General features: G+C 39.8%; 1 protein-coding gene across 1 annotated transcript in view; it reads left to right on the plus strand.

The window, feature by feature from the left end:
• nav3 (neuron navigator 3) overlaps nucleotides 1-22,298 on the plus strand; it is a 573,826-nt gene that overhangs the window by 462,786 nt on the left and 88,742 nt on the right. The window contains 6 exon segments of the mRNA XM_051926210.1: nucleotides 9,299-9,459; nucleotides 12,130-12,293; nucleotides 12,295-12,321; nucleotides 12,982-13,035; nucleotides 16,405-16,428; nucleotides 17,811-17,888. Of these exon segments, the coding sequence (XP_051782170.1) occupies nucleotides 9,299-9,459; nucleotides 12,130-12,293; nucleotides 12,295-12,321; nucleotides 12,982-13,035; nucleotides 16,405-16,428; nucleotides 17,811-17,888 (508 nt within the window).

The raw sequence follows: 22,298 nt of genomic DNA on the forward strand, positions 1-22,298 counted from the left end.
CCTCAGAAACTAAACAAAGTATTGAATCAAGTAGCTGCCATGGTAATTTTATTAAGATGAGAGTACTAAAGAGCCGAATTTTCCAAACAACTTTGTTCAGGTATGGAGGTGAACTATGAATGTTTACTTCTTCTTACAGAAGTGAGGTGGTTGTCACGGGGAAAAGTTTTAAATCACGTGTTACATCTTAGAATGAATTACTGTTTTTCTTCGAAATGGAAAAACACAAAAAATTTTGTAAATACCTGAAAAATGATATTTGGTGCAATAATCTGGCATATTTGGCTGATCTTTTTGCTTACCTTAATACGGTCAATACCAGTATTCAAGGGAAACATGAAAACATTCTTACATCTACAGATAAATTGTGTGCAATGTAGAAAAGACATGTTGCAGAAAGGAACACTGAAATGTTCCCTTCAATGCAAGATAAAAATGATTAAATTGTTTCCTTAATAACCAAACATTTAACACAACTAGAAGAAAACTTCAAGAAGTATTTTCCGTTACTAAATACTAAACAGTATGACTGGATAAGAAATCCATTTATTTCTTCCGACATCTTTGGTTTTAAAATTATGGAAGAAGAAGAATTAATATCTCTCTCTTCAGATCCCGGATTGAAACTAAAATATTCAGAAAATACTTCTGAAGAATTTTGGATCTCTGTTGAAAACGAATAACTTGTCATAGCAAAAAATGCCCTAAACACATTATTACTATTTTCCACATCATATCTTTGTGAGGTAGGATTTTGAACAATGATCAATATTAAAATGAAAAAAACGTGAGAAGCTTGGAAATTTGGAAGAAGAAATGCGAGTGGCTTTATCCTTTATTCCTCCAAATATTCCAGAAATTTGCAAAGAACATCAAGGACATATTTCACATTAAATATTTTTTTCTATTATATCTTGTACTACAATTATATGCAATTTTTAAATATATTAAAAATGTATAATTGTTTCTTCAGTTATTTATTCTTGTAATAATAATAGTCATTTTAATAACATTATAAAGGTTGTATACGTTCAACTTACCTGTTAAAAACTGGTTGTGGTTTCAGTCGGAGAATGTGAAAAAAAAAAAAGAATAAGTATAAAATAAATATTATTTAAAGTTTAAATAATAATAAGAATTACAATTTAACATATTTGAGTATTTTGATGTTAGTGTTCCAAGGAAAAAAAATGTCAGTGTCTGGTGGTCCGTGACTTCAAATAGATTGAGAATCACTGTCTTAAAGTTATGTTACTAGCTCAGCACACCACAGAAAATTGTGTTAGCCATCACAGAGTTATAGAGGATGTGAAGAATGTCACTTCCAACGTTAAAGATCTCCTATGGAAAAAAGTGCCTACTCTGTCCTTTCTTACATGGTTCCTCTGTGTTATGAGACCAGTTCAGTCTGTCACTGATGTGGACCACCAAGCACTTATAGGAGTGCACCACCTCTACATCCACTCCCTGAAGAATGACTGGACATAGAGGCTTTTTGGTGTGGTGAAAATCAGTAACCAATTCCAGTAACCAATTAGTTGCAGACAATTCTCTTTGCAACAAGAAGCAATTTCCACCGGACTCCTATGCTCTGTCTCGTCCTCTTTATCAATACACCACATAAGTGCAGAATTATCTCAGAATTTCCACAAGTGACATGACCTGCTGTTATATTTATTGTCTGAGGTATACAGAGTGAAGAGAAGAGGAGACAGGACTGTTCCTTGTGGTGCTCCAGTGCTGCTTACATCCGTATCAGAAAAACAGTCCTCGAGTCTCATCAACTGCAGTCTGCCTGAAAGATAGTCCATTATCCAGGACACCATAGGCTCATCCACCTGCATATCTCTGAGTTTACCCCTTAACAGGGATGGCTGTATGGTATTAAAGGCACTTGAGAAATCAAAAAACATAATCCTCACAGTCCTGTCAACTTTGTCCAAGTGAGAATAAGCCCTGTGGAGCAGACAGACAATTGCATCCCCTACTCCAATCTTTGTCCACTAGGCAAACTGCAATGGGTCCAGATGGTCAATCACAAGATAACCTTTATAGCCCAAGGCCAGTCTCTCAAAGGTCTTCATGATGTAGTGGCAGTGGTCTGTAGTCATTAAGTGAATAGACACTTGCATTATTTGGAACAGGAACAATGCAAGACCCAACCCAAATATCATGTCAAGCCGCCCCTCACCCATGTCGTCCCCACACACAAGTATTTCAGAAGTCACCCTTAATAATTTTCTCTGGAGTTAGAGCCATTTTTATCTAGTTTATTTTAAAACTTAAATTGAGAGAAATAAAGTAAATGAACCCATGAAAACTTTTCATTTTTTAAAGAAAGCATTCAAAAAACATTTAAATGCAGCGTACCTGAACTTAGGAGGTTGTGTTGAACCGCACTTTGTCTCATCCCTCACCTAGGATCAGTTTGCCTTGGGTGGCCCTACCAGGGGCATAAAGCCCCGGACAACAGAGCTCCTAGGATCACTGGGACATGTAAACCCCTCCACCACGATAAGAAGGGTGGTAGGGCCACCCAAGGCAAACTGGTCCTAGGTGAGGGATGAGACAAAGTGCGGTTCAGCACAACCTCCTATGATGAATAAAAAATTTGGACGGCGTTTTCCCTCGCCCGGACACGGGTCACCGGGGCCCCCCTCTGGAGCCAGGCCTGGAGGTGGGGCTCGATGGTGAGCGCCTGGTGGCCGGGCTTGCACCCATGGGGCTCGGCCGGGCACAGCCCGAAGAGGCAACGTGGGTCCCCCTTCCCATGGGCTCACCACCTATGGGAGGGGCCAAGGAGGTCAGGTGCAGTGTGAGTTGGGTGGTGGCCGAAAGCGGGGACCTTGGCGGTCCGATCCTTGGCTACAGAAGCTGGCTCTTGGGACGTGGAATGTCACCTCTCTGAAGGGGAAGGAGCCTGAGCTTGTGTGTGAGGTTGAGAGGTTCCAGCTAGATATAGTCGGGCTCACCTCGACGTACAACTTGGACTCTAGAACCAACCTCCTTGAGAGGGGCTGGACTCTGTACCACTCTGGAGTTGCCCCCAGTGAGTGGTGCCGAGCGGGTGTGGGCATACTTATTGCCCCCCGACTTGGAGCCTGTGCATTGGGGTTTACCCCAGTGGACAAGATGGTAGCCTCCCTCCGCCTTCGGGTGGGGGGACGGGTCCTAACTGTTGTTTGTGCGTATGCACTGAACAGCAGTTTGGAGTACCCACCCTTTTTGGAGTCCCTGGAGGGGGTGCTAGAGGGCATACATTCTGGGGACTCCCTCGTCCTGCTGGGAGACTTCAATGCTCACGTGGGCAATGACAGTGAGGCCTGGAAGGGCGTGATTGGGAGGAATGGACCCCCCGATCTGAACCCGAGTGGTGTTTTGTTATTGGACTTCTGTGCTTGTCACAGATTGTCCATAACGAATACCATGTTCAAGCATAGGGGTGTTCATATGTGCACTTGGCACCAGGACACCATAGGCCTCAGTTCGATGATCGACTTTGTGGTCATGTTGTCGGACTTGCGGCCACATGTCTTGGACACTCGGGTGAAGAGAGGGGCGGAGCTGTCAACTGATCACTACCTGGTGGTGAGTTGGCTTCGATGGTGGGGGAGGATGCCAGTCAGGCCTGGTAGGCCCAAACGTGTTATGAGGGTCTGCTGGGAACGTCTGGCAGAGCCCCCTGTCAGAAGTAGCTTCAACTCCCACCTCCGGCAGAACTTCGACCATGTCCCGAGGGAGGTGGGGGACATTGAGTCTGAATGGGCCATGTTCCATGCCTCTATTGTTGAAGCGGCTGACCGGAGCTGTGGCCATAAGGTGGTCGGTGCCTGTCGTGGCGGCAATCCCCGAATCCGTTGGTGGACACTGGCGGTGAGGGATGCTGTCAAGCTGAAGAAGGAGTCCTACTGGTCCCTTTTGTCCTGTGGGACTCTGGAGGCAGCTAATAGGTACCGGCAGGCCAAGCGGAATGCGGTTTCAGTGGTTGCTGAGGCAAAAACTCGGGCATGGGAGGAGTTTGGGGAGGCCATGGAGAACGACTTTCGGACGGCTTCGAGGAGATTCTGGTCCACCGTCCGGTGTCTCAGGAGGGGGAAGCAGTACAGTGTCAACACTGTATATGGTGGGGATGGTGCGCTGCTGACCTCGACTCGGGACGTTGTGGGTCGGTGGGGGGAGTACTTCGAAGACCTCCTCAATCCCACTAACATGCCTTCCAATGAGGAAGCAGAGCCTGGGGACTTGGAGGTGGGCTCCCCCATCTGTGGGACTGAGGTCACCAAGGTGGCCAGAAAACTCCTTGGTGGCAGGGCCCCGGGGGTGGATGAGATACGCCCGGAGTTCCTCAAGGCTCTGGATGTTGTAGGGCTGTCTTGGTTGACACGTCTCTGCAACATCGCATGGACATCAGGGACAGCGCCTCTGGATTGGCAGACCTGGGTGGTGTGTTCCAATCACAGAGGGATCACACTCCTCAGCCTCCCTGGAAAAGTCTATTCGGGGGTTCTGGAGAGGAGGGTCCGTCGGATAGTCGAACCTCGGATTCAGGAGGAACAGTGTGGTTTTCGTCCTGGTCATGGAACAGTGGACCAGCTCTACACCCTTAGCAGGGTCCTGGAGGGTGCATGGGAGTTCACCCAACCAGTCTACATGTGTTTTGTGGACTTGGAAAAGGCGTTCGACCGTGTCCCTCTGGGAATCCTGTGGGGGGTGCTCCGGGAGTATGGGGTACCGGACCCCCTGATAAGGCCTGTTCGGTCCCTGTACAACCGGTGTCAGAGCTTGGTCCGCATTGCCGGCAGTAAGACAAACCCGTTTCCAGTGAGAGTTGGACTCCACCAGGACTGCCCTTTGTCACCGATTTTGTTCATAACTTTTATGGGCAGAATTTCTAGGCGCAGCCAGGGTGTTGAGGGGGTCCGGTTTGGTGGACTCAGGATTGAATCACTGCTTTTTGCAGATGATGTTGTCCTGTTTGCTTCATCAGGCCGTGATCTTTAGCTCTCTCTGGATCGGTTCGCAGCTGAGTGTGAAGTGGCTGGGATGGGAATCAGCACCTCCAAATCCGAGACCATGGTCCTCAGCCGGAAAAAGGTGGAGTGCCCTCTCAGGGTTGGGAGCGAGATACTGCCTCAAGTGGAGGAGTTCAACTATCTCGGGGTCTTGTTCACGAGTGAGGAAAGAATGGAGCGTGAGATCGACAGCCGGATCGGTGCGGCGTCCGCAGTGATGCAGGCTCTGCATCGGTCTGTCGTGGTGAAAAAGGAGCTGAGCCGTAAGGCAAAGCTCTCAATTTACCAGTCGATCTATGTTCTTACCCTCACCTATGGTCATGAGCTATGGGTAGTGACCGAAAGAACGAGATCGCGAATACAAGCGGCTGAAATGAGTTTCCTCGGCAGGGTGTCTGGGCTTTCCCTTAAAGATAGGGTGAGAAGCTCAGTCATCCAGGAGGGGCTCAGAGTAGAGCCGCTGCTCCTCCGCATCGAGAGGAGTCAGATGAGGTGGTTCGGGCATCTGATCAGGATGCTTCCTGGACGCCTCCCTGGTGAGGTGTTCCGGGCACGTCCAACCGGGAAGAGGCCCCGGGAAAGACCCAGGACACGCCGGAGGGACTATGTCTCCCAGCTGGCCTGGGAATGCCTTGGGATTCTCTCGGAAGAGCTAGAAGAAGTGGCCAGGGAGAAGGAAGTCTGGGTATCTCTGCTCAAGCTGCTGCCCCCGTGACCCGACCTCGGATAAGCGGAAGAGGATGGATGGCTGGATGTACCTGAACTTTTAAATTTTTACATGGTTCTACCAATAATATTGTCTATATCCTTGATGAGCAATGTATATATTTTCTGTATATTTTCAGAACTTTTCTTTTAAAGGGTCAAATGGATTCAGAGGCTATAGTAGTATCTGTAAATCTAAATACTTCATACAAATTCACATTTGGCTGACACCTCCATCCAAGACAGCTTACAACATTTATGTCACAATTGGTTACATTTCTTTTGGTTTTCCAGTTGGAGCACAGGCAGGTCAAGTGACTTGCTCAGGGTCACACAGTGTCAGTAGTGGGATTTGAACCCACAGCTTCAGAGTTTGAAGTCCAAAGCCTTAGCCATTACACCACACTACCTGCAATATGCTGCATTGAGAGTGTATTTAATTCTTTGTTGCCAGAAGGGCTGACTATCACCAGATCATCATTTCAAATTGAAAAGAGGGAATTGCATGGTGGCAACCATGATTGCCTCTGCGAATTTTTAATAGTTTTGACTTAGTTAACCCTTACATTTCTCTACTAGTATACTGTATGTATTTCTATGGTTAGAATATATAGGTTCTTTTGATTTAATGTGTCTGCGAAATGCAATATCAAATGAAAAAACAATTTTGTTTATAATAAAGTTCTGCTTTCCCTTTAATTTTTTGGTCTCAACAGTGAGATTTAGCAGTCTGTGCTGTTGGATGACATGTTAGTACTTCATTTCCAATGAGCAATCAGCAGGAGAGTATGGCTTCTCACTGGGAACTGAGCTCCTAGCCCGCAAACAGCAGACACCTGCCTTGTGCAGATGTCAGTCACTATGAACATTTGGTTCAGTGCAGATTTAACTCCTGCTGAAACCTTAATGATTCCCTCCCTCTTTTCTTTAAATTAATGTTCAGGCATTTTACTATTATTTATCTCATTTTGCTGCATGCAGCATATTTTAAAATGATGTAGCCCTAAAAAGACACAAAAATGAATTTAGGAAATTATTGCTGTTTACTGGTTTTAAAGTAGAATAAAGTATATAGTTGCTTCTTTTGCTCAATTTCCTTCCTCTGCATGTGTATATTTAAATGTCAGTTGTATATTTAGTAAGTACTGTTCTGTATGTGTTAATCATGATGTGTTGTTCTACTGAATAGGAGAAGGGGCATCACCACGGTGGTGCTGGGCACCATTATGTCTTACAAAATCTATCCAGAAAAAAAGGGAGAGAAAACCCATGTAGAGAGTTGAAGAGTTCCTGCACAAGCCAGTGTGAGAAAACAGGGGATGAAAAAACACACCCTGCATGTTTCTTAGTTACTACAGAAAGAAAATAGTTAAAGACAACAGTGCAGGGGAAAGAAATGTTACTTAAGTGTAAGTTTGCCAGGTTTCTCCAAGATGTTAGAAAGTAAGTGCCCCTCTAGAAAAGAGAGAGTTCTAATGTGAGACCAAGGAGAGGAGGCAATTTGTTGCAACACCTCCTGGCTGACAGTGGTAGCAGGTGGCCAGTGGTTGGGGCCAGGATGTCAATTCTAGAGTGAGTTCCGTGAAGACTGGTAAGAGCCAAATCCATTCCCGCCCATTTCATATAAGGCAATATACCAATGCCTCTTTATGGAAATGCATAGGTGATAGACTGCAGGCGCAGCATGTTAAACAACAACTGAAACCAATGGCTGCAAGAGTAACAAAAGTAATAGGACCACTACAGGCTTTGAAAGTAACAGCAGAGGGAGCCTCAGAGCCATGGTGCCTTGGGTCTAAAGTCAAGAGGAGAAGTAAAGGCCTCAAAAGTGAGTCCAGCAGAGAGAGCTTCACTATTAGTGTTTGTTTATTTATTTATTTTTTTTGAGTCAAAAATCAAGAGGTTAGTAGGTGCAGAAAAATTTCTGGATTGTTGATTAAATTCTTTATTTGTATTTCCTCTCCCTCCATGTCCTACTTTTTCCATAAAGGAGACATAATTTACTATAGTTTTTCCCTCTGTAATGTCACAAGGACGCACTTCTATCATTATATTCTGTATATGCATATAATGTACTGTACACTATATACATATATACTGTATACAGTATGTATTGTGAAAGTAGCACTATATAGTGCCCGACCCGGCACAGACTCACTCAGAGGCACACGTAAAACACACAAGACTTTTATTTTTCTCTTCAGCTGGAGGGCACGTCTTCCCCGTGAACCCCACAGCCACAACACAGTCCCAAAAGCACTTATATCACCAAACAAACACTCTTCTTCTGGCACCACCACTCCTCCCAGGCAACCTTGTCCTCTTCCTCCCGATTCTGGCCCAGAGTGGTGGTTGCTGGTCCTTTTTATAGCCCACCCGGGTGGGGCTGAAGAGTTGTCCAGCTGGGCTGTGGAATCCATGCAGCACCCCCTGGCGGCCACCCCAGCTCCCATGGAGCCCTGCGGGAGGTTGAGGTATCACCACCGGCCAGGGAGGCTGCCACCAAGCATCCCGGGGGAGGTATTGAGCTGCCCATGGTTGCTCCCCCGGAACATATGCAGCAGGACGTCCCAGCCCAACACAGTATATACTATACAATTAGGTCCATAAATATTTTGACAGAGACAACTTTTTTCTAATTTTGGTTCTGTACATTACCACAATGAATTTTAAATGAAACAACTCAGATGCAGTTGAAGTGAAGACTTTCAGCTTTACTTTCATGCAGTCTTCTCTTTATGGTAGACTTGGATATCGATTCGCCTACCCCCTGGAGAGTGTTGTTCACTTGGTTGGCTGTTGTGAAGGAGTTTCTCTTCACCATGGAAATGATTCTGCGATCATCCATCACTGTTGTCTTCCGTGGGCGTCCAGGTCTTTTTGCGTTGCTGAGTTCATCAGTGCTTGCTTTCTTTCTCAGGATGTACCAAACTGTAGATTTTGCCACTCGTAATATTGTACCAATTTCTCAGATGGGTTTTTTCTGTTTTCGCAGCTTAAGGATGGCTTCTTTCACCTGCATGGAGAGCTCCTTTGACCGCATGTTGTCTGTTCACAGCAAAATCTTCCACATGCAAGCACCACACCTCAAATCAACTCCAGGACTTTTATCTGCTTAATTGATAATGACATAACGACGGACTTGCCCACACCTGCCCATGAAATAGCCTTTGAGTCAATTGTCCAATTACTTTTGAGCCCCTGAAATGAAGGGATTGTGTTAAAAAATGCTTTAGTTGCCTCACATTTTTATGCAATCGTTTTGTTCACCCCACTGAATTAAAACTGAAAGTCTGCACTTCAACTGCATCTGAGTTGTTTCATTTAAAATTCATTGTGGTAAGGTACAGAACCAAAATTAGAAAAAAGTTGTCTCTGTCCAAATATTTATGGACCTAACTGCATGTATATACAGTATGTAATGAAACATCTGTTTTTAATTTTAGTTTGATCTTTGATTATTCTATTTATTCCAAGCAGGTGATTTTGATTTATTACTTTTGTCTGGCTTTTTGAGACCTTGAATATGAGTTCTATTGTTTATGATATCATGAATAACAAGTCTTTTTTACCTCAAGTAGGTATACACCATCCTCTCGGCAGACCTCACAGGAGGAAGGAAAAGAGTGGCTGCGCTCTCATTCTACTGGTGGTCTTCAGGACACTGGCAATCAATCTCCCCTGGCATCACCCTCTGCTATGTCCACCAGCGCAACCGGAAAGTATCACTATTCCAATCTAGGTGAGAATAAAGGGTCTGGCTTTTCTTTTGAAAATATTGAATGACACCTTAAATGTAATAAAAATAAACATTTTTAAAATGATTATGACTACAGGTAGTATGCACAGTTTAAATATAAAAATTTAATAAGTACAAGCAAAATCATGATATTTTGCACAAGCAGTGGCATGTAAAAGTTGGGCTACCCTTGCTTAAAATGTCTGTTATTATGAATAGTTAAGTGAACAGAAAATGAAGTGACACCAAAAGGCATAAAGTTAAAGATGACACATTTCCTTTTAGCATTTTATGCAAGATTAGTGGATTGTTTTTGTTTTGTATAATTGTACAGTGAAAAAAGGAAAGGAGAACCATGCAAATGTTTTGGGCACCCCAAGATCTCAGACCTTAATTAGCTCATTAGCCCCCCCATTAGCTTAATTAGCCCTCCCACACCCACCTCCAACCCCACCCCCATTTGACTACAAGAGACCATCACAAAGATTTAGCAGACTCTAGAGTGGTAATGCACTGTTCTACTGTGCAGCAAAACCTGAACAATTATGACCTTCATGGTAGTGTCAGCAGATAAAACCTTTCCTGCATCCTAGCCACAAAATTCAGCACCTGAAGTTTGCAAATGCACATCTAAACAAGCCTGATGCATTTTGGAAAAAGGTCCTATGGCCTGATGAAGTTGAAATATAGTTTTGTGGCCACAATGTGCAAAGGTATGTTTGGAGAAAAAAGGGTGCAGAATTCCAGGAAGAACGTACCTCTCCAGTCGTTATGCATGGGGGTTGGATTGATTATGCTTTGTGCTTTTGTTGCAGTCAGTGGCACAGTGAACATGTCATTGGTAGAGAGAAGAATGGAATCAAATAAATGCCAGCAAATTCTGAAAGCAAACATCACACATTTTTACATCTGTAAAAAGTTGAAGTTAAAAAGAAGATGGGTCCTACAACACCTAATGATCTGAAACACACCTAAAAATGTACAATGGAAATCCTCAAGAGGCGCAAAACATGATTAAGAATATGTGGATAGATCGTAAAATAATCTTGCAGAGCTACAAGCTTTTTGCAAGGACAAATGGGTGAAAATACCTGAAGTAACAATTAAAGACTCTTATGTGGCTACAAAAAGCATTTACAAGCTGTGATACTTGTCAAAGGTGGTCTTACTAAGAAATGACTGTGTCGGGTGCCCAAATAAAAATATAATCTTGCTTTAAAATATTAAAGAAATGTGTCATCTTTAACTTTATGCCTTCTGGCGTCAATTCATCATCTGCTCACTTAACTATTCACAATAACAGACATTTTAAACAAAGGTGCTCAATCTTTTGTAAGTCACTGTATACATTTCCGTGACCCTGTGTTCGGATTCAGCGGGTTGGAAGATGGATGGATGGATGTATACATTTTTACCCACTCTAATAAGCCACTTTCAAACCTGATTATTTTTGTCAGTGTCACAAGGAGCCAGAATATATTTTGGCAAAAGCAACAAATCCATTTCAAAGGTTGGTTCCATAAGTAATTTTCAGATTATTTTAAGTATAATCGGTGTGATAGTTAGCTTTGTAGGGTAAGGTAATATTCTATTACCAATAGTAATGCTGCCGAGTTATTAGAGTCATCTACTGTATCAATAAACATATAATGTAAATTTTTGTTCCATTTTTAAAATTGCACCTAACAACAACATTGACATTACCATGTTCATTCTATAGATTGATTCATTACATGGCAGAAGTAGTTTATGGAGGGGATGTGTTAAAGTATATTATAGAAAAAAAACAATTGAGCAAAAGCTCTGACTCTAGAAAGACAAACAGACCCCTCTACTTGTAAAGCAACTATGCTAGAGCCAAACTCCACCATGCCATTTTGTTGGGTTACTTAGTAAGCTGTGTCAAGTACAAATCAATGCTTAAGCTTGTACCCTTTAGGGATTGGTCTTGAATACTGTGTATTGTGTATCCAAAATTTGTTAAAAAATAACTTACAGCTATTCCCTTTTAGTCAACTTTAACATACTCCCCATGAGATGCAATAAAATTGTCCCTATACTCATCTTTTGTTACCATGTCCAGAGCCTGCTGGATTTCTAACATAGTAGCAAAACTCCATCATTCAGTCTCAACTTTAATTCTGGGAACAAAAAGAAGTCACAGTGAGACTAAGATCTGCCAAATATGGGGGAATATGAAGCAACACCTACACTGGTTTTGGTATTTTGCTTATTTTTTTCTTGATGCTTTTCCGTAGATGCCTCAGACAATTCAATGTGTTAATGTTGCATCTAAAGGAACTGCTGTGAGTTTTTGCTTTTTTATTAGTTCTATGAATTTTCAGGTCCTTCTTCATATGTTTGTAAGGAGTTTGCCTGTTCTTTCATGTTTTCTTTGGGTACTTTGCTTTTTCTCTTCCACATCCCAAAAACAAATGTGTTGCATTAATCTAAATTGCTCTTATAATGGACTGCCACCTCACCCATGGATGGATCCTGTTTGGCAACTTATGATGCCAAGATAGACTGCACCTCCCTGAGACCCTAAATTTCTACAGAGAATGTCAAAGTAATTTACAAGTCCCACTGTTATAAAGGAATTAGTTCAGATTGTATGTTCCAGGCTGGCATGCCATTCCTTTACTGATTAATTTATTCCTTCCTGTCTTTCAGTAAGCCCAACAAATTTATCACAATTTAATCTCCCTGGACCAAGTATGATGCGCTCCAATAGTATTCCAGCCCAGGAGTCATCTTTGACTTATATGGAGAGTCTCAATGTCCTTTGTGGCAGTGCCATGTCCCTAGAGGAACAGCCAAGGGGCATGAGCCGATCAGAGGTCATTCAGGGACAGCATGGAAGAGTGGTAAGTGTGTTAGGCAGGTCAATAACACCACTAGCATTTGGCTGATATTATGCTGAATCTTCATGTACTTTTCTTGGCTTTAGTCAGAGCAGTGCTGAGTCATAAGATCAATTACAAATAACCAGCATAATTGTTTTAGGTGTTGTAATGAAATCTGAAAATAACTGTTCCTTTAGGTAATGATATGTCATGTTTAAAGAAGATACTAACGTGGGGTAGATCTTGTGAAAATCAGCTGTATTAAGCATTTTGAAAACTCTAGCGTTGTATTTTTTTCCTTTTCAGAGGAAGATTTTTTCAATCACTAGATTAAAACTGTATACAACTAAACACAACAGTAGTTGATGAGAAACTGCACAAAAGTCACTGAGTTACAGAATAGTGATAAGATCTCTTTTGTGCATTCACTTCAGCAGAAAAGAACATGTCATTTTAAAAGCACTATAATCATTGCTTTACAATTTTTAAGGGAAACAAAGGGCACTTTTAGTCTGAGTGATTGTTGCCTGAAGTGGAGTCTGGATGATGGTAATTGCACATGTTCTATCAAACCATTAGGTTTCCAAGAGCTGCTTGCCATTCAATTGATTCTTGGCTGCAGCAGAAATTTCCTCTCTCTGACATGTTTACTTTAACCCTGTATTTTCTTCTTTTTTTAGTACATGGATCTTCATTGTCTTTAGTTTCTAGTACCTCTTCTCTCTACTCAGCTGTAAGTATCGTCTTTGGTGACATGCTGCATATAGTAAAAGTTATTTAACATGACTAAATGTGTTTGTGAATTTAAGAGGCAAGGGGGTATGTTAGTGAGATAGTTTTCATTTTACTACTACCGACTCACTTAATCTCACATGCTATGCAGATTAATTGAATATGTGTTGTCTGTCATCAAAGTGCAGGACAAGAGGGTACATTAATGGATAAACAATCAATATTATATTTTTCTGTTGCAAATATCAGAGTTTAGACAGGTAATGTGGTGTAGTGGCTAGAGCTGTGGCTATCAAGCCCTGAGGGTGTGGATTCAATTTCCACTACTGACAATATGTGACTATAAGCAAGTCACTTTGCCTTCCTACAGTATGTTCCAATTTAAAAAAAGAAAAGTAACCAATTATATTAAAATGCTGTAAGTTGCCTTGAATGAAGGTATCAGCCAAGATACTAAGTAATAGTTTACATTTAATTTTACCTTTGTCACAACAATTCATGAAGTTTTTGCTTAGAACCTACCCCGGTGGCAATGGGTACAAAGAAAGAACCAGCCCTGAATAAGATGCCAGTCCATAGAAATGCATGACACACTCATATCTGAGCAATTTAGTGTCACCATTTAATTTGACCTGCATGTCTTTGACATATTGAAGAAAACTGGAATGCCTGGAGAAAATCCCATACCAATCTGATAAAAAAAATCCCATCCCAATATCTGGCTGGGCCATACTAACAACTGTGTCATAACAGTAACCTTTATACAGAAAATCATCAAAATGTTTTTTTATACTTAGAAATTGTACTCAGTCACATTAGGTGTGGCTTATGCATTAGGCCCGGAGAATAATTCAGCTTCTATCATTATTTTGCATTGTTAATTTTTTCTGTCTCTCCCTCATTTATCTGTCTCCATATCTTATTTTCTCAATTTCCTTAGCCTTGTGTTGGATGGAGATGGGAGTTTCACCACAATATCCAGAGGGATGGCAAGGGAAAATAGCATACTTTTAGTCTGTGAGATGAAAACCAAGACTACTCTTGGAGTCTATTTTAAATCCTTTCTAAAGTGAAGAGCTTAGGTTACAGTTTTAGTATACATTTTACTTCTTGGTGTTCAGTTTTATAAGTAGAAGTATCTATCTATCTATCTATCTATCTATCTATCTATCTATCTATCTATCTATCTATCTATCTATCTATCTATCTATCTATCTATCTATCTATCTATTACATTGCTTTGTCTAGTTACAAATAAAGACATACAAAATATTTATCAACTTACATGCAAAATTTCACAAACAGTTTCGCTGAATTGTCTATATTCACTAAAAAACTACATTTGTATTTTATTTTATGTAGATCAAATCCCTAGTTACTGTTTCATATAGGTGTAAGGTTTCAAAAAATGTAAATTGAATTAATGGCACAGACCTTTGTCTCTTAAAGGTTTGATTTCTGCATTATATCTATTGCATTTTAGAATAGACTCCAGCTTCTGGAGAACCTGAATTGGATGAACAGAAAAGTCCAGATAATTCTTCTGTATATTTAAGAGTATTTTCTCACTGCCCTTTATCTGCATCTAACTGAGGACAAAATGACATTTAACCTCCTTAGCGTTACACCCGGGCATCACTTGGGCTGTAAAAATAGTGCTAATTCCTAATTACACATAACAAGGCAGTTTAAAACCAAAGTGATTAATAGGCAGTTAGGTGTAGTAAAAGACAAGCAGGAGTTAAGTTACAATTTAAACAATGTATTATTGATAACATTCATAAATAATAACAATATGCAAAGTACATTTGAATATTGGCAACCATACAACCTGATAAATGGTAATGTGTAGTTTCTGGCAGCACACAGACCTATTTATTACTTAAAATGTCTCTAGTTAAGTCCTCATTTGTGGTCCGCTTTCTTCAGAATAGGGCGCATGCCTGTCTCAATATGGCTGCCGAGCTGTGCTCTTCATTGTGTTGTCCTTTTCAGTTTATGGTGTGAGATGGTCTTTCATCAGTTGGTAAGAGAGGGAGAGAGGGGTAAAGCAAGCAAATTTATAGATTCTCTTTCCACACCCTACAGCCAATAGGGCATCATGGTACTTAAAGGCTTCTGATACAAGCCAATTCCAAACACCCATACTTCAGACCAATGGGGCAGAGAATACCTTCACACCTGCCCCCAAAACCATTTGTTAAGGTGAAGCTTGCCAGCTAGATAGTTGGCTTCCATGAGGGGGTTGACTGAGAGAGTCCTCCAGAGAATCACTTGCCAAACTTGTTTGAGGCACTTCCCCTAACCCTGTCGTAACATTCATTATCCTGACTTAGTCCTAAAAGGGGGGAAGGGGTTCTTAACCATCAAACCATTGCTGTTATTATCAATAATGTAGCATTAATAAGCTGGACAGTTTGACATCCGTGGCAGAGCGACGGGCTCTCAGCAGGCTCCTATCAATTATGGAGAATCCACTGCATCCACTGAACAATGTCATCTCCAGACAGAGGAACAGCTTCAGCGACAGTCTGCTGTTACTGTCCTGCTCCACTGACAGACTGAGGAGATCGTTCCTCCCCCACACTATGCGACTCTTCAATTCCACCGGGGGGGGGTAAACATTAACATTATTCAAAGTTATTGTCTGTTTTTACCTACATTTTTATTACTCTTTAATTTAATATTGTTTTTTTGTATCAGTATGCTGCTGCTGGAGTATGTGAATTTCCCCTTGGGATTAATAAAGTATCTATCTATCTATCTATCTATCTATCTATCTATCTATCTATCTATCTATCTATCTATCTATCTATCTATCTATCTATCTATCTATCTATTACATTGCTTTGTCTAAGTTACAAATAAAGACATACAAAATATTTAGCAACTTACATGCAAAATTTCACACCACAACACATGCACTTAGTAGCTATTTAATATAATATTGTTTTGCTATGTATCTATCCCAACAGATTATCGCGGTTGCACAGTGTCACAACCCCAAAGTCTTGGGTTCAAATACCAGCTTGGGCACTGCCTGTGTGTAGTTTGCATACCACCCCTGTCTCTGCATGAGGTTTTCTCCAGGTTCTGTTGTTTTTCTTCCACCTACCAAATACAGGCATGTTTGCTAATTGGCAGTTCTAAACTGGTTCAGTAGTGTCAATGATTGTGGGCATTTTCATGAATGTACTCTGCAAGGAACTGCTACTCTGTCCAGGGTTTGCTCAGCATTCACCCAAAAGATGTTTCAATAAGTGCCAACCTCCATGACTTTAGACTAGATAAGCAGAATAGGAAAAGGGGGGTTTAATGTTTACTAATAATAGTTATACCCTCTAACTAAATCTTAACTGCTCTCTTACAGGCTGAAGAGAAGGCACATTCAGAGGTAATTTTAATATAATTATAAAAAATCCAGATTATTAACGCGCTCAATAAAATATTTCTGAGTTGTAGTATTTTGTATTCTAATGTGTTTGGCCTTTGCTAGTAGACACTATGCTTGATGTTAGCTTAGATTTTATTAGGTAAAGAACAGGATAATAAAGTAGAAGATTTAAAATGAACAGATATGTAGATTGTAATTGCAGATCTTTAAATTGCAAAGCAATAATGGAATACAAAGAAATAACATCCCAAACCAAGGTGTTCATATATAAGTTTTTTTATTGCAGTAAGTACATTTTATCTTATGTGATGCTGTATACTCAGCAGCTATAACAGCATTCTTTACGAACTTGAATGCTGAAATCAGATTGGATATTAATTATTTATTGGAAAACACCTTTTTAGTCTCCTTTTAAAAATTGAATATGATTTACTACCCTTTCCAAAATTAGTAAACTGTGATACATATAAGTGATTTCCACAAATTATATTTTTATGTACATCATCTAATTAAAATTACATGCATGGATTTCAAGTTTAACAAGCTGTTTTGAGGGGGGTATGCAAGATTGTTTTTGGGGTCTCATGGGCGGGAACTTGAGGTATGGGACGAAAAAATTATAGGTTACAACATGAACAATAACCCAAAAACGATAACAATCGTTTAAACTGGTATAGCATAGGAGACAAAGACCTAACAAAATAAACTTAACTGGTAATTGCTGTATTTCTCAAATGCTCTTCACCATCTATAATTTGACTGATTACCACTCTTCTCTCCTAGCATGCTAAAAAAAATTCTTCTTAGCCTCTTGTTTGGAAACCTTTCTGATGGTATACATTGACTGGATGGCAATATTGCATTATTTGCATATATTTGATGAGCATTAGTAAGCTTACTATCATGACTTTTAATTTTCATTGCTCCAAGATTGGGGATTTGGAGGTTGGAGCACCTATGCTTTTGAACATTTTTGGTACCCCTATGCAACTCATATTTTGTATACTTCCTATTTGTGCCCCCTTAATGATACCAGACATACGCAAAAGTACAAGCATTTCCCTTTCTGAAAGCATGTAGCTTTTGTCACAAATGTACTCTCAATAGCAGTTATTCAAAATAATAAAAAAAAACACTAAGGCGACAAACTGATAATCTATCAATGATTCCTACATCTTGTACATATAATTAACTATTCTTAACTATCTATACATTGTGCTGAAACTACTGCTAGAATACTATCTTTATAACGTGTTATTCATGAAATATTGAATTTAAGAGTTCATACAATAAGAGTTTTTGGAAATATTTTAAATATTTAATATAAATACAAAAAATATATGGGTATTCATTAGAAAGTTTTGTTTTTTTTGCACTAACAGCAAATAAGAAAACTAAGAAGAGAACTTGATGCCTCTCAGGAAAAAGTTGCCACATTAACATCTCAGCTGTCATCCAATGTAAGTAATTGCGCTGCTGAATAAAAATAATCCCTCTAAAATAAAGAATCAGATTCTAGCAATGTGAATGTAAAAAAATTCTGACAAAATATGTCCAGAAATAAACAATCTAAAAGCAGAATGTCTGAAGTCCAACAAATTAGCTTGACATACTTCACAACCCTCATCCAAATGAAAAAATGTAACACACACATCATGTGAAAAGTCTGTTTAAAAAATACTTCTAAGGGGTCTTTGTGGATGTTGTCTTTTTAACGGTTTTTAGCTGAGCATTCAAAAACTGCATGTCTAGAATCGCTGAGTCAATGGAGGCTTTGATCGGGGCTCTCGAGAGACTGAGCAAGGAGTCTGGACTTGTGAGTGTCCTGGATAAAAACCAAGGATCCAGGCCTTTAATGACCTTTTGAGCACAGCCATCAGCAGTGTGTCTGTCTGCGGAGAGAGTGTTGACTTTGTCAAGAGGTTTACTTACCTCGGTAGCAACATACATACTATGAAGTCGGTAGATGAATTGGAACAGAATGGGGGTGGGGGGGGAGGGGGGATGTGTCATGAGGTCTCTGGAAAGCTGTGTGGTGCACTCCCAATATCTTTGCAAAAGGACGAAGGCCAAGGTCTTTAGAACCCTGGTACTTCCTGTCTTGCTACATGGTTGTGCAATATGGACGCTATCCAGTGACCTGAGACGAAGTCTGAACACCTTCGGTACTGTGTCTCTTCGGAGAATCCTTGGGTAGCTTGGTTTAACTTTGTGACAAATGAGCGGTTTCTCACAGAGTCCCAAATGAGGCACATTGCCTGCATTGTGAGGGAACTTCAGTTACCGCACTACGACCATGTGACGCGATTCCTCCATTGCTGAGGACCCTAAGTGGCTGGACCAGGCCAAGGGGACGACCATGTAACACCTGGCTGTGGCAGATAGAAGGTCATTTCTGGAGGGTGGGAATGGACCACATGTCTGCCTTAGGGGTTGCCAAACCAGGATCCCGAGCTGTTTCGTCGTGTGGTGGGTGCGAAAACTCACTCTTCCAGTGCATGCTCCCTAACCTGACCTGACCTAACCTAGAATAAATCAGAAAAGAATGTGTTTAAATCTCACGTAATATTATGAGCTGGCCTAACACTCAAACATCCTACTAGTAAACAAGGTGGTTACTAGACTGAATTTCATTTAATGTTGAATAAACAAAATAAATTTCAAAATCTTAACATTGCTCATCTTCCATCTCTATTGTTGATCAAGTAATAAATTATTGAAATATGACAGTCCAAGCAGCTAGCTGTGTTTCAATTGATTCTTTGTTTGAAAGAAATTATCCAGGTCACAAAGACTATCAAAGATCCAAATTAAATTTATTAACAATAAATCTTAATTTCATAATAAAAACAAGTCTGTATAAAAAGAAAGGGACCTATAAGCTGTACCACACAAAAGGCTGCCTTTTTTAAATTTTACCAAAAATTATAAATTTTAGGCCAACTTTTTGGGTTAATTTTAAAATTTTAGGGTAAATTTATCGTTAATCATTACAGCCAGGATTTGACAATGCCACGATTATTTAGTATTTGTTTTGCTCTAGGTAAAAAAAAAGTACTCTTAGCCACAATTTCAGAAAGGATCTAACTGTCAGGTAAATTTTGAAATCAATGGATATATAGTGTCATATCTGGTAAAAATAAGCTAAGGGTTTCTTTACGGAAGGGGCACTAGTGAACAGTGATCTTCGACCCTTAACATCATCAACATTTTCATACAACAATTCAGGGGAATAACCTGCAAAGTTCTTTCATCCAATGCATAACATATAACAATAACAATGTCAGCATCATTTAAATGACTGATATATTAATCCAGCCGCAGAAAATGATTTGTCTTTACAGTATACTGCAATGCTACATGATGTAATTTGTGAATGCACATGATTCAATAACAAATTAAATTTTTTACAAATATTGTTCTAGAATCTGAAGTTAAAAATATTAGTTTTAAACATTATATGATTAGTGCACTGGATAAATGATTAATGCTTTTTTCATCTGCACCTCATTACTGTCATCAGTCCTGCTTCGGACTGCAATATTTCCTGATTAAATAAATCTGTTTGTCAGCTCATTTGTCTTCGGACATGTCTAGGTGTAAATGAAGACACTGAGGATCTTTAACATATTACTGTGTGATGGCTCTGAAGATGGTAATATACTGTACTTCTAGGCAGACTTTCACCGCATTTTATTGTAACTTGATGGCTCTCTGAATCTGAAATACTTTAGGCATTTTGCTAAAATCAGTTTTTGTTGTATAAGAACGAGTGGAAAAATGATTAGAAACATTAAAAATATTATTCCCAACATTCTTTTAGTTCCCAAATGAGAAGAATAAAATATTGATCATTTGCCAGAGTGTCGGAAAATCCACAAATATTTGCTCCAACCAATTTGGGGAGAAGGGTACATTTATTTATCTTTCTGTAGTAAGAATTCAGTATTACATGAAATGTTTGGAATGAAATAGGCCAAGTAAATTAACTAAAAGCAATAAAATTAAAATTAGAAGCTGTCCAGTCTTCACTTATATATAGAACATTTTATACTGATGACTATCAAATCAAAATTCCTAAAGCAATCAATATTGTTTTTAAAGAAAAGATTCGTAAATTAATTTCTTCTATGAATGAGTAACTTACATTTCCTGTCTCTGTCAAAAATATATGGCATTTGTTTTAATGTCATTCAGTTTATTTCAGTTTAATTCAACTTATTTTTACTAAGCACATTTCAGCATAGCAATCTTGTTTGTGGCCTATAGTGGGCACCTCAGACCCCCAAACCTAGGGTACAGCAATAACTACACAAGTCCTGGGTTCAAATAGACTCTTCTATTAAACAAAATACCTTCTCACAGATTTTTTCCACCATTCTTCTACAATAAACTAAACTCCATTCCTTCTCCTCCATTCCATTAAGTGTTGCCTTACTCTGCTCCAGACTTCATCTCACCTGGCTGAGGTGAAGAACATTCTTTTATACAGGTACACTGGAGAAGCACTTCTGTGTCAGATGGAAGTCCGTCCTGAGAACAGAAAATATCCGTCCCTGCAGGAATGTATGAGTCTATAACTTTTATCATTTACCAAAGTAGACCATAAAATATATAGGCCTACCTATTTGTGGTGGGTATCACTTGTCCTGGGGAATATCACTTTGGCATTAAATCAGTCATCACATAATTTCCATAATCCTTTCATTCTGATCATTGTTTTAAGGGATTGGAAAAAATAAAAATCATCAGAACAGTAAAACAATCTAGATGATAATGTGCTGATCAGCCCAACAAAGTCTCCCAAACCTATCCACTTAATTCTTCCAAAATAACATCGTCTAGTTTTGAAGGTCCCCAAAGTCATACTGTCTTTTACTCGACTTGGTAGCTTATTCCAAGTGTCTATGGTTCTCTGTGTACAGAAAAACTTCCAAATGTCTTTTAAACACTTCAATCACGTCTCATCTTAATCTCCTATTGCTTAAATGAAAAATATCAACTCTTTTAATTTTTCCTCATAACTCATTCCCTGTAACCCTGCGATCAGCCTAGTTGCTCTTCTTTGGACTTCTTATTGTGCTGCTATGTCTTTATTGTAGCCTGGAGACGAAAACTGTACACAGTACTCCAATTGAGGTCTGACTAGTGCATTATAAAACTTGAGCATGACCTCCTTGGACTTGTACTCTACCCATTATGCTACAGTATATAACCTAACATTCTTTTAGCCTTCTTAATGGCTTCTGAACTCTGTCTGGCAGTTGATAGTGATGAGTCCACAATGACTCCTAAATTCTCCTCATAAGGTGCACTTTCAATATTCAGACCTCCCTTTCAGACCTAACATTTTTATTTCATATGTGTAATATTTTAAATTTTCTTACATTAAATTTCATCTGTCCCTTTATAATGATTCAACACATTCTAGGTCATATGCAAATGCACCTAGCATGGTATTATCTGCAAACTTAACCAGCTTGTTATTTAAATTCCTATTTGAAATTTAATACATATGAAATAGCAGTGGCCTTAGCACTGATTCAAGAGGAACACCACTCTTAACATCGCCCAGTTCTGTGTTAAAAAAAACAGTCACTGATTACATCAAAAAAACTTCTGCTCTTGTATGCCACTGTTTGCAAAGTTAGTCCAGTTAATATTTGGGTAGTTAAAGCACCCATGACTATAATATCCTCTATCTAATATCCCCCTGTGAACTTGCCTTTTTAATATTATTAAAAAGATGTGTACTGAATGTACCGTCTGCACTGGGGGGTCTAGAGCACACTCCTAATATATGGTCTCTTTCCCTAATACTTTCCAGATTAATGCAGGCATACTCACTAAGGTGTGGCTCATCATCCAAG

This window comes from Erpetoichthys calabaricus, chromosome 1 (assembly GCF_900747795.2).
Source record: "Erpetoichthys calabaricus chromosome 1, fErpCal1.3, whole genome shotgun sequence".
NCBI classification, from domain to species: domain Eukaryota; kingdom Metazoa; phylum Chordata; class Cladistia; order Polypteriformes; family Polypteridae; genus Erpetoichthys; species Erpetoichthys calabaricus.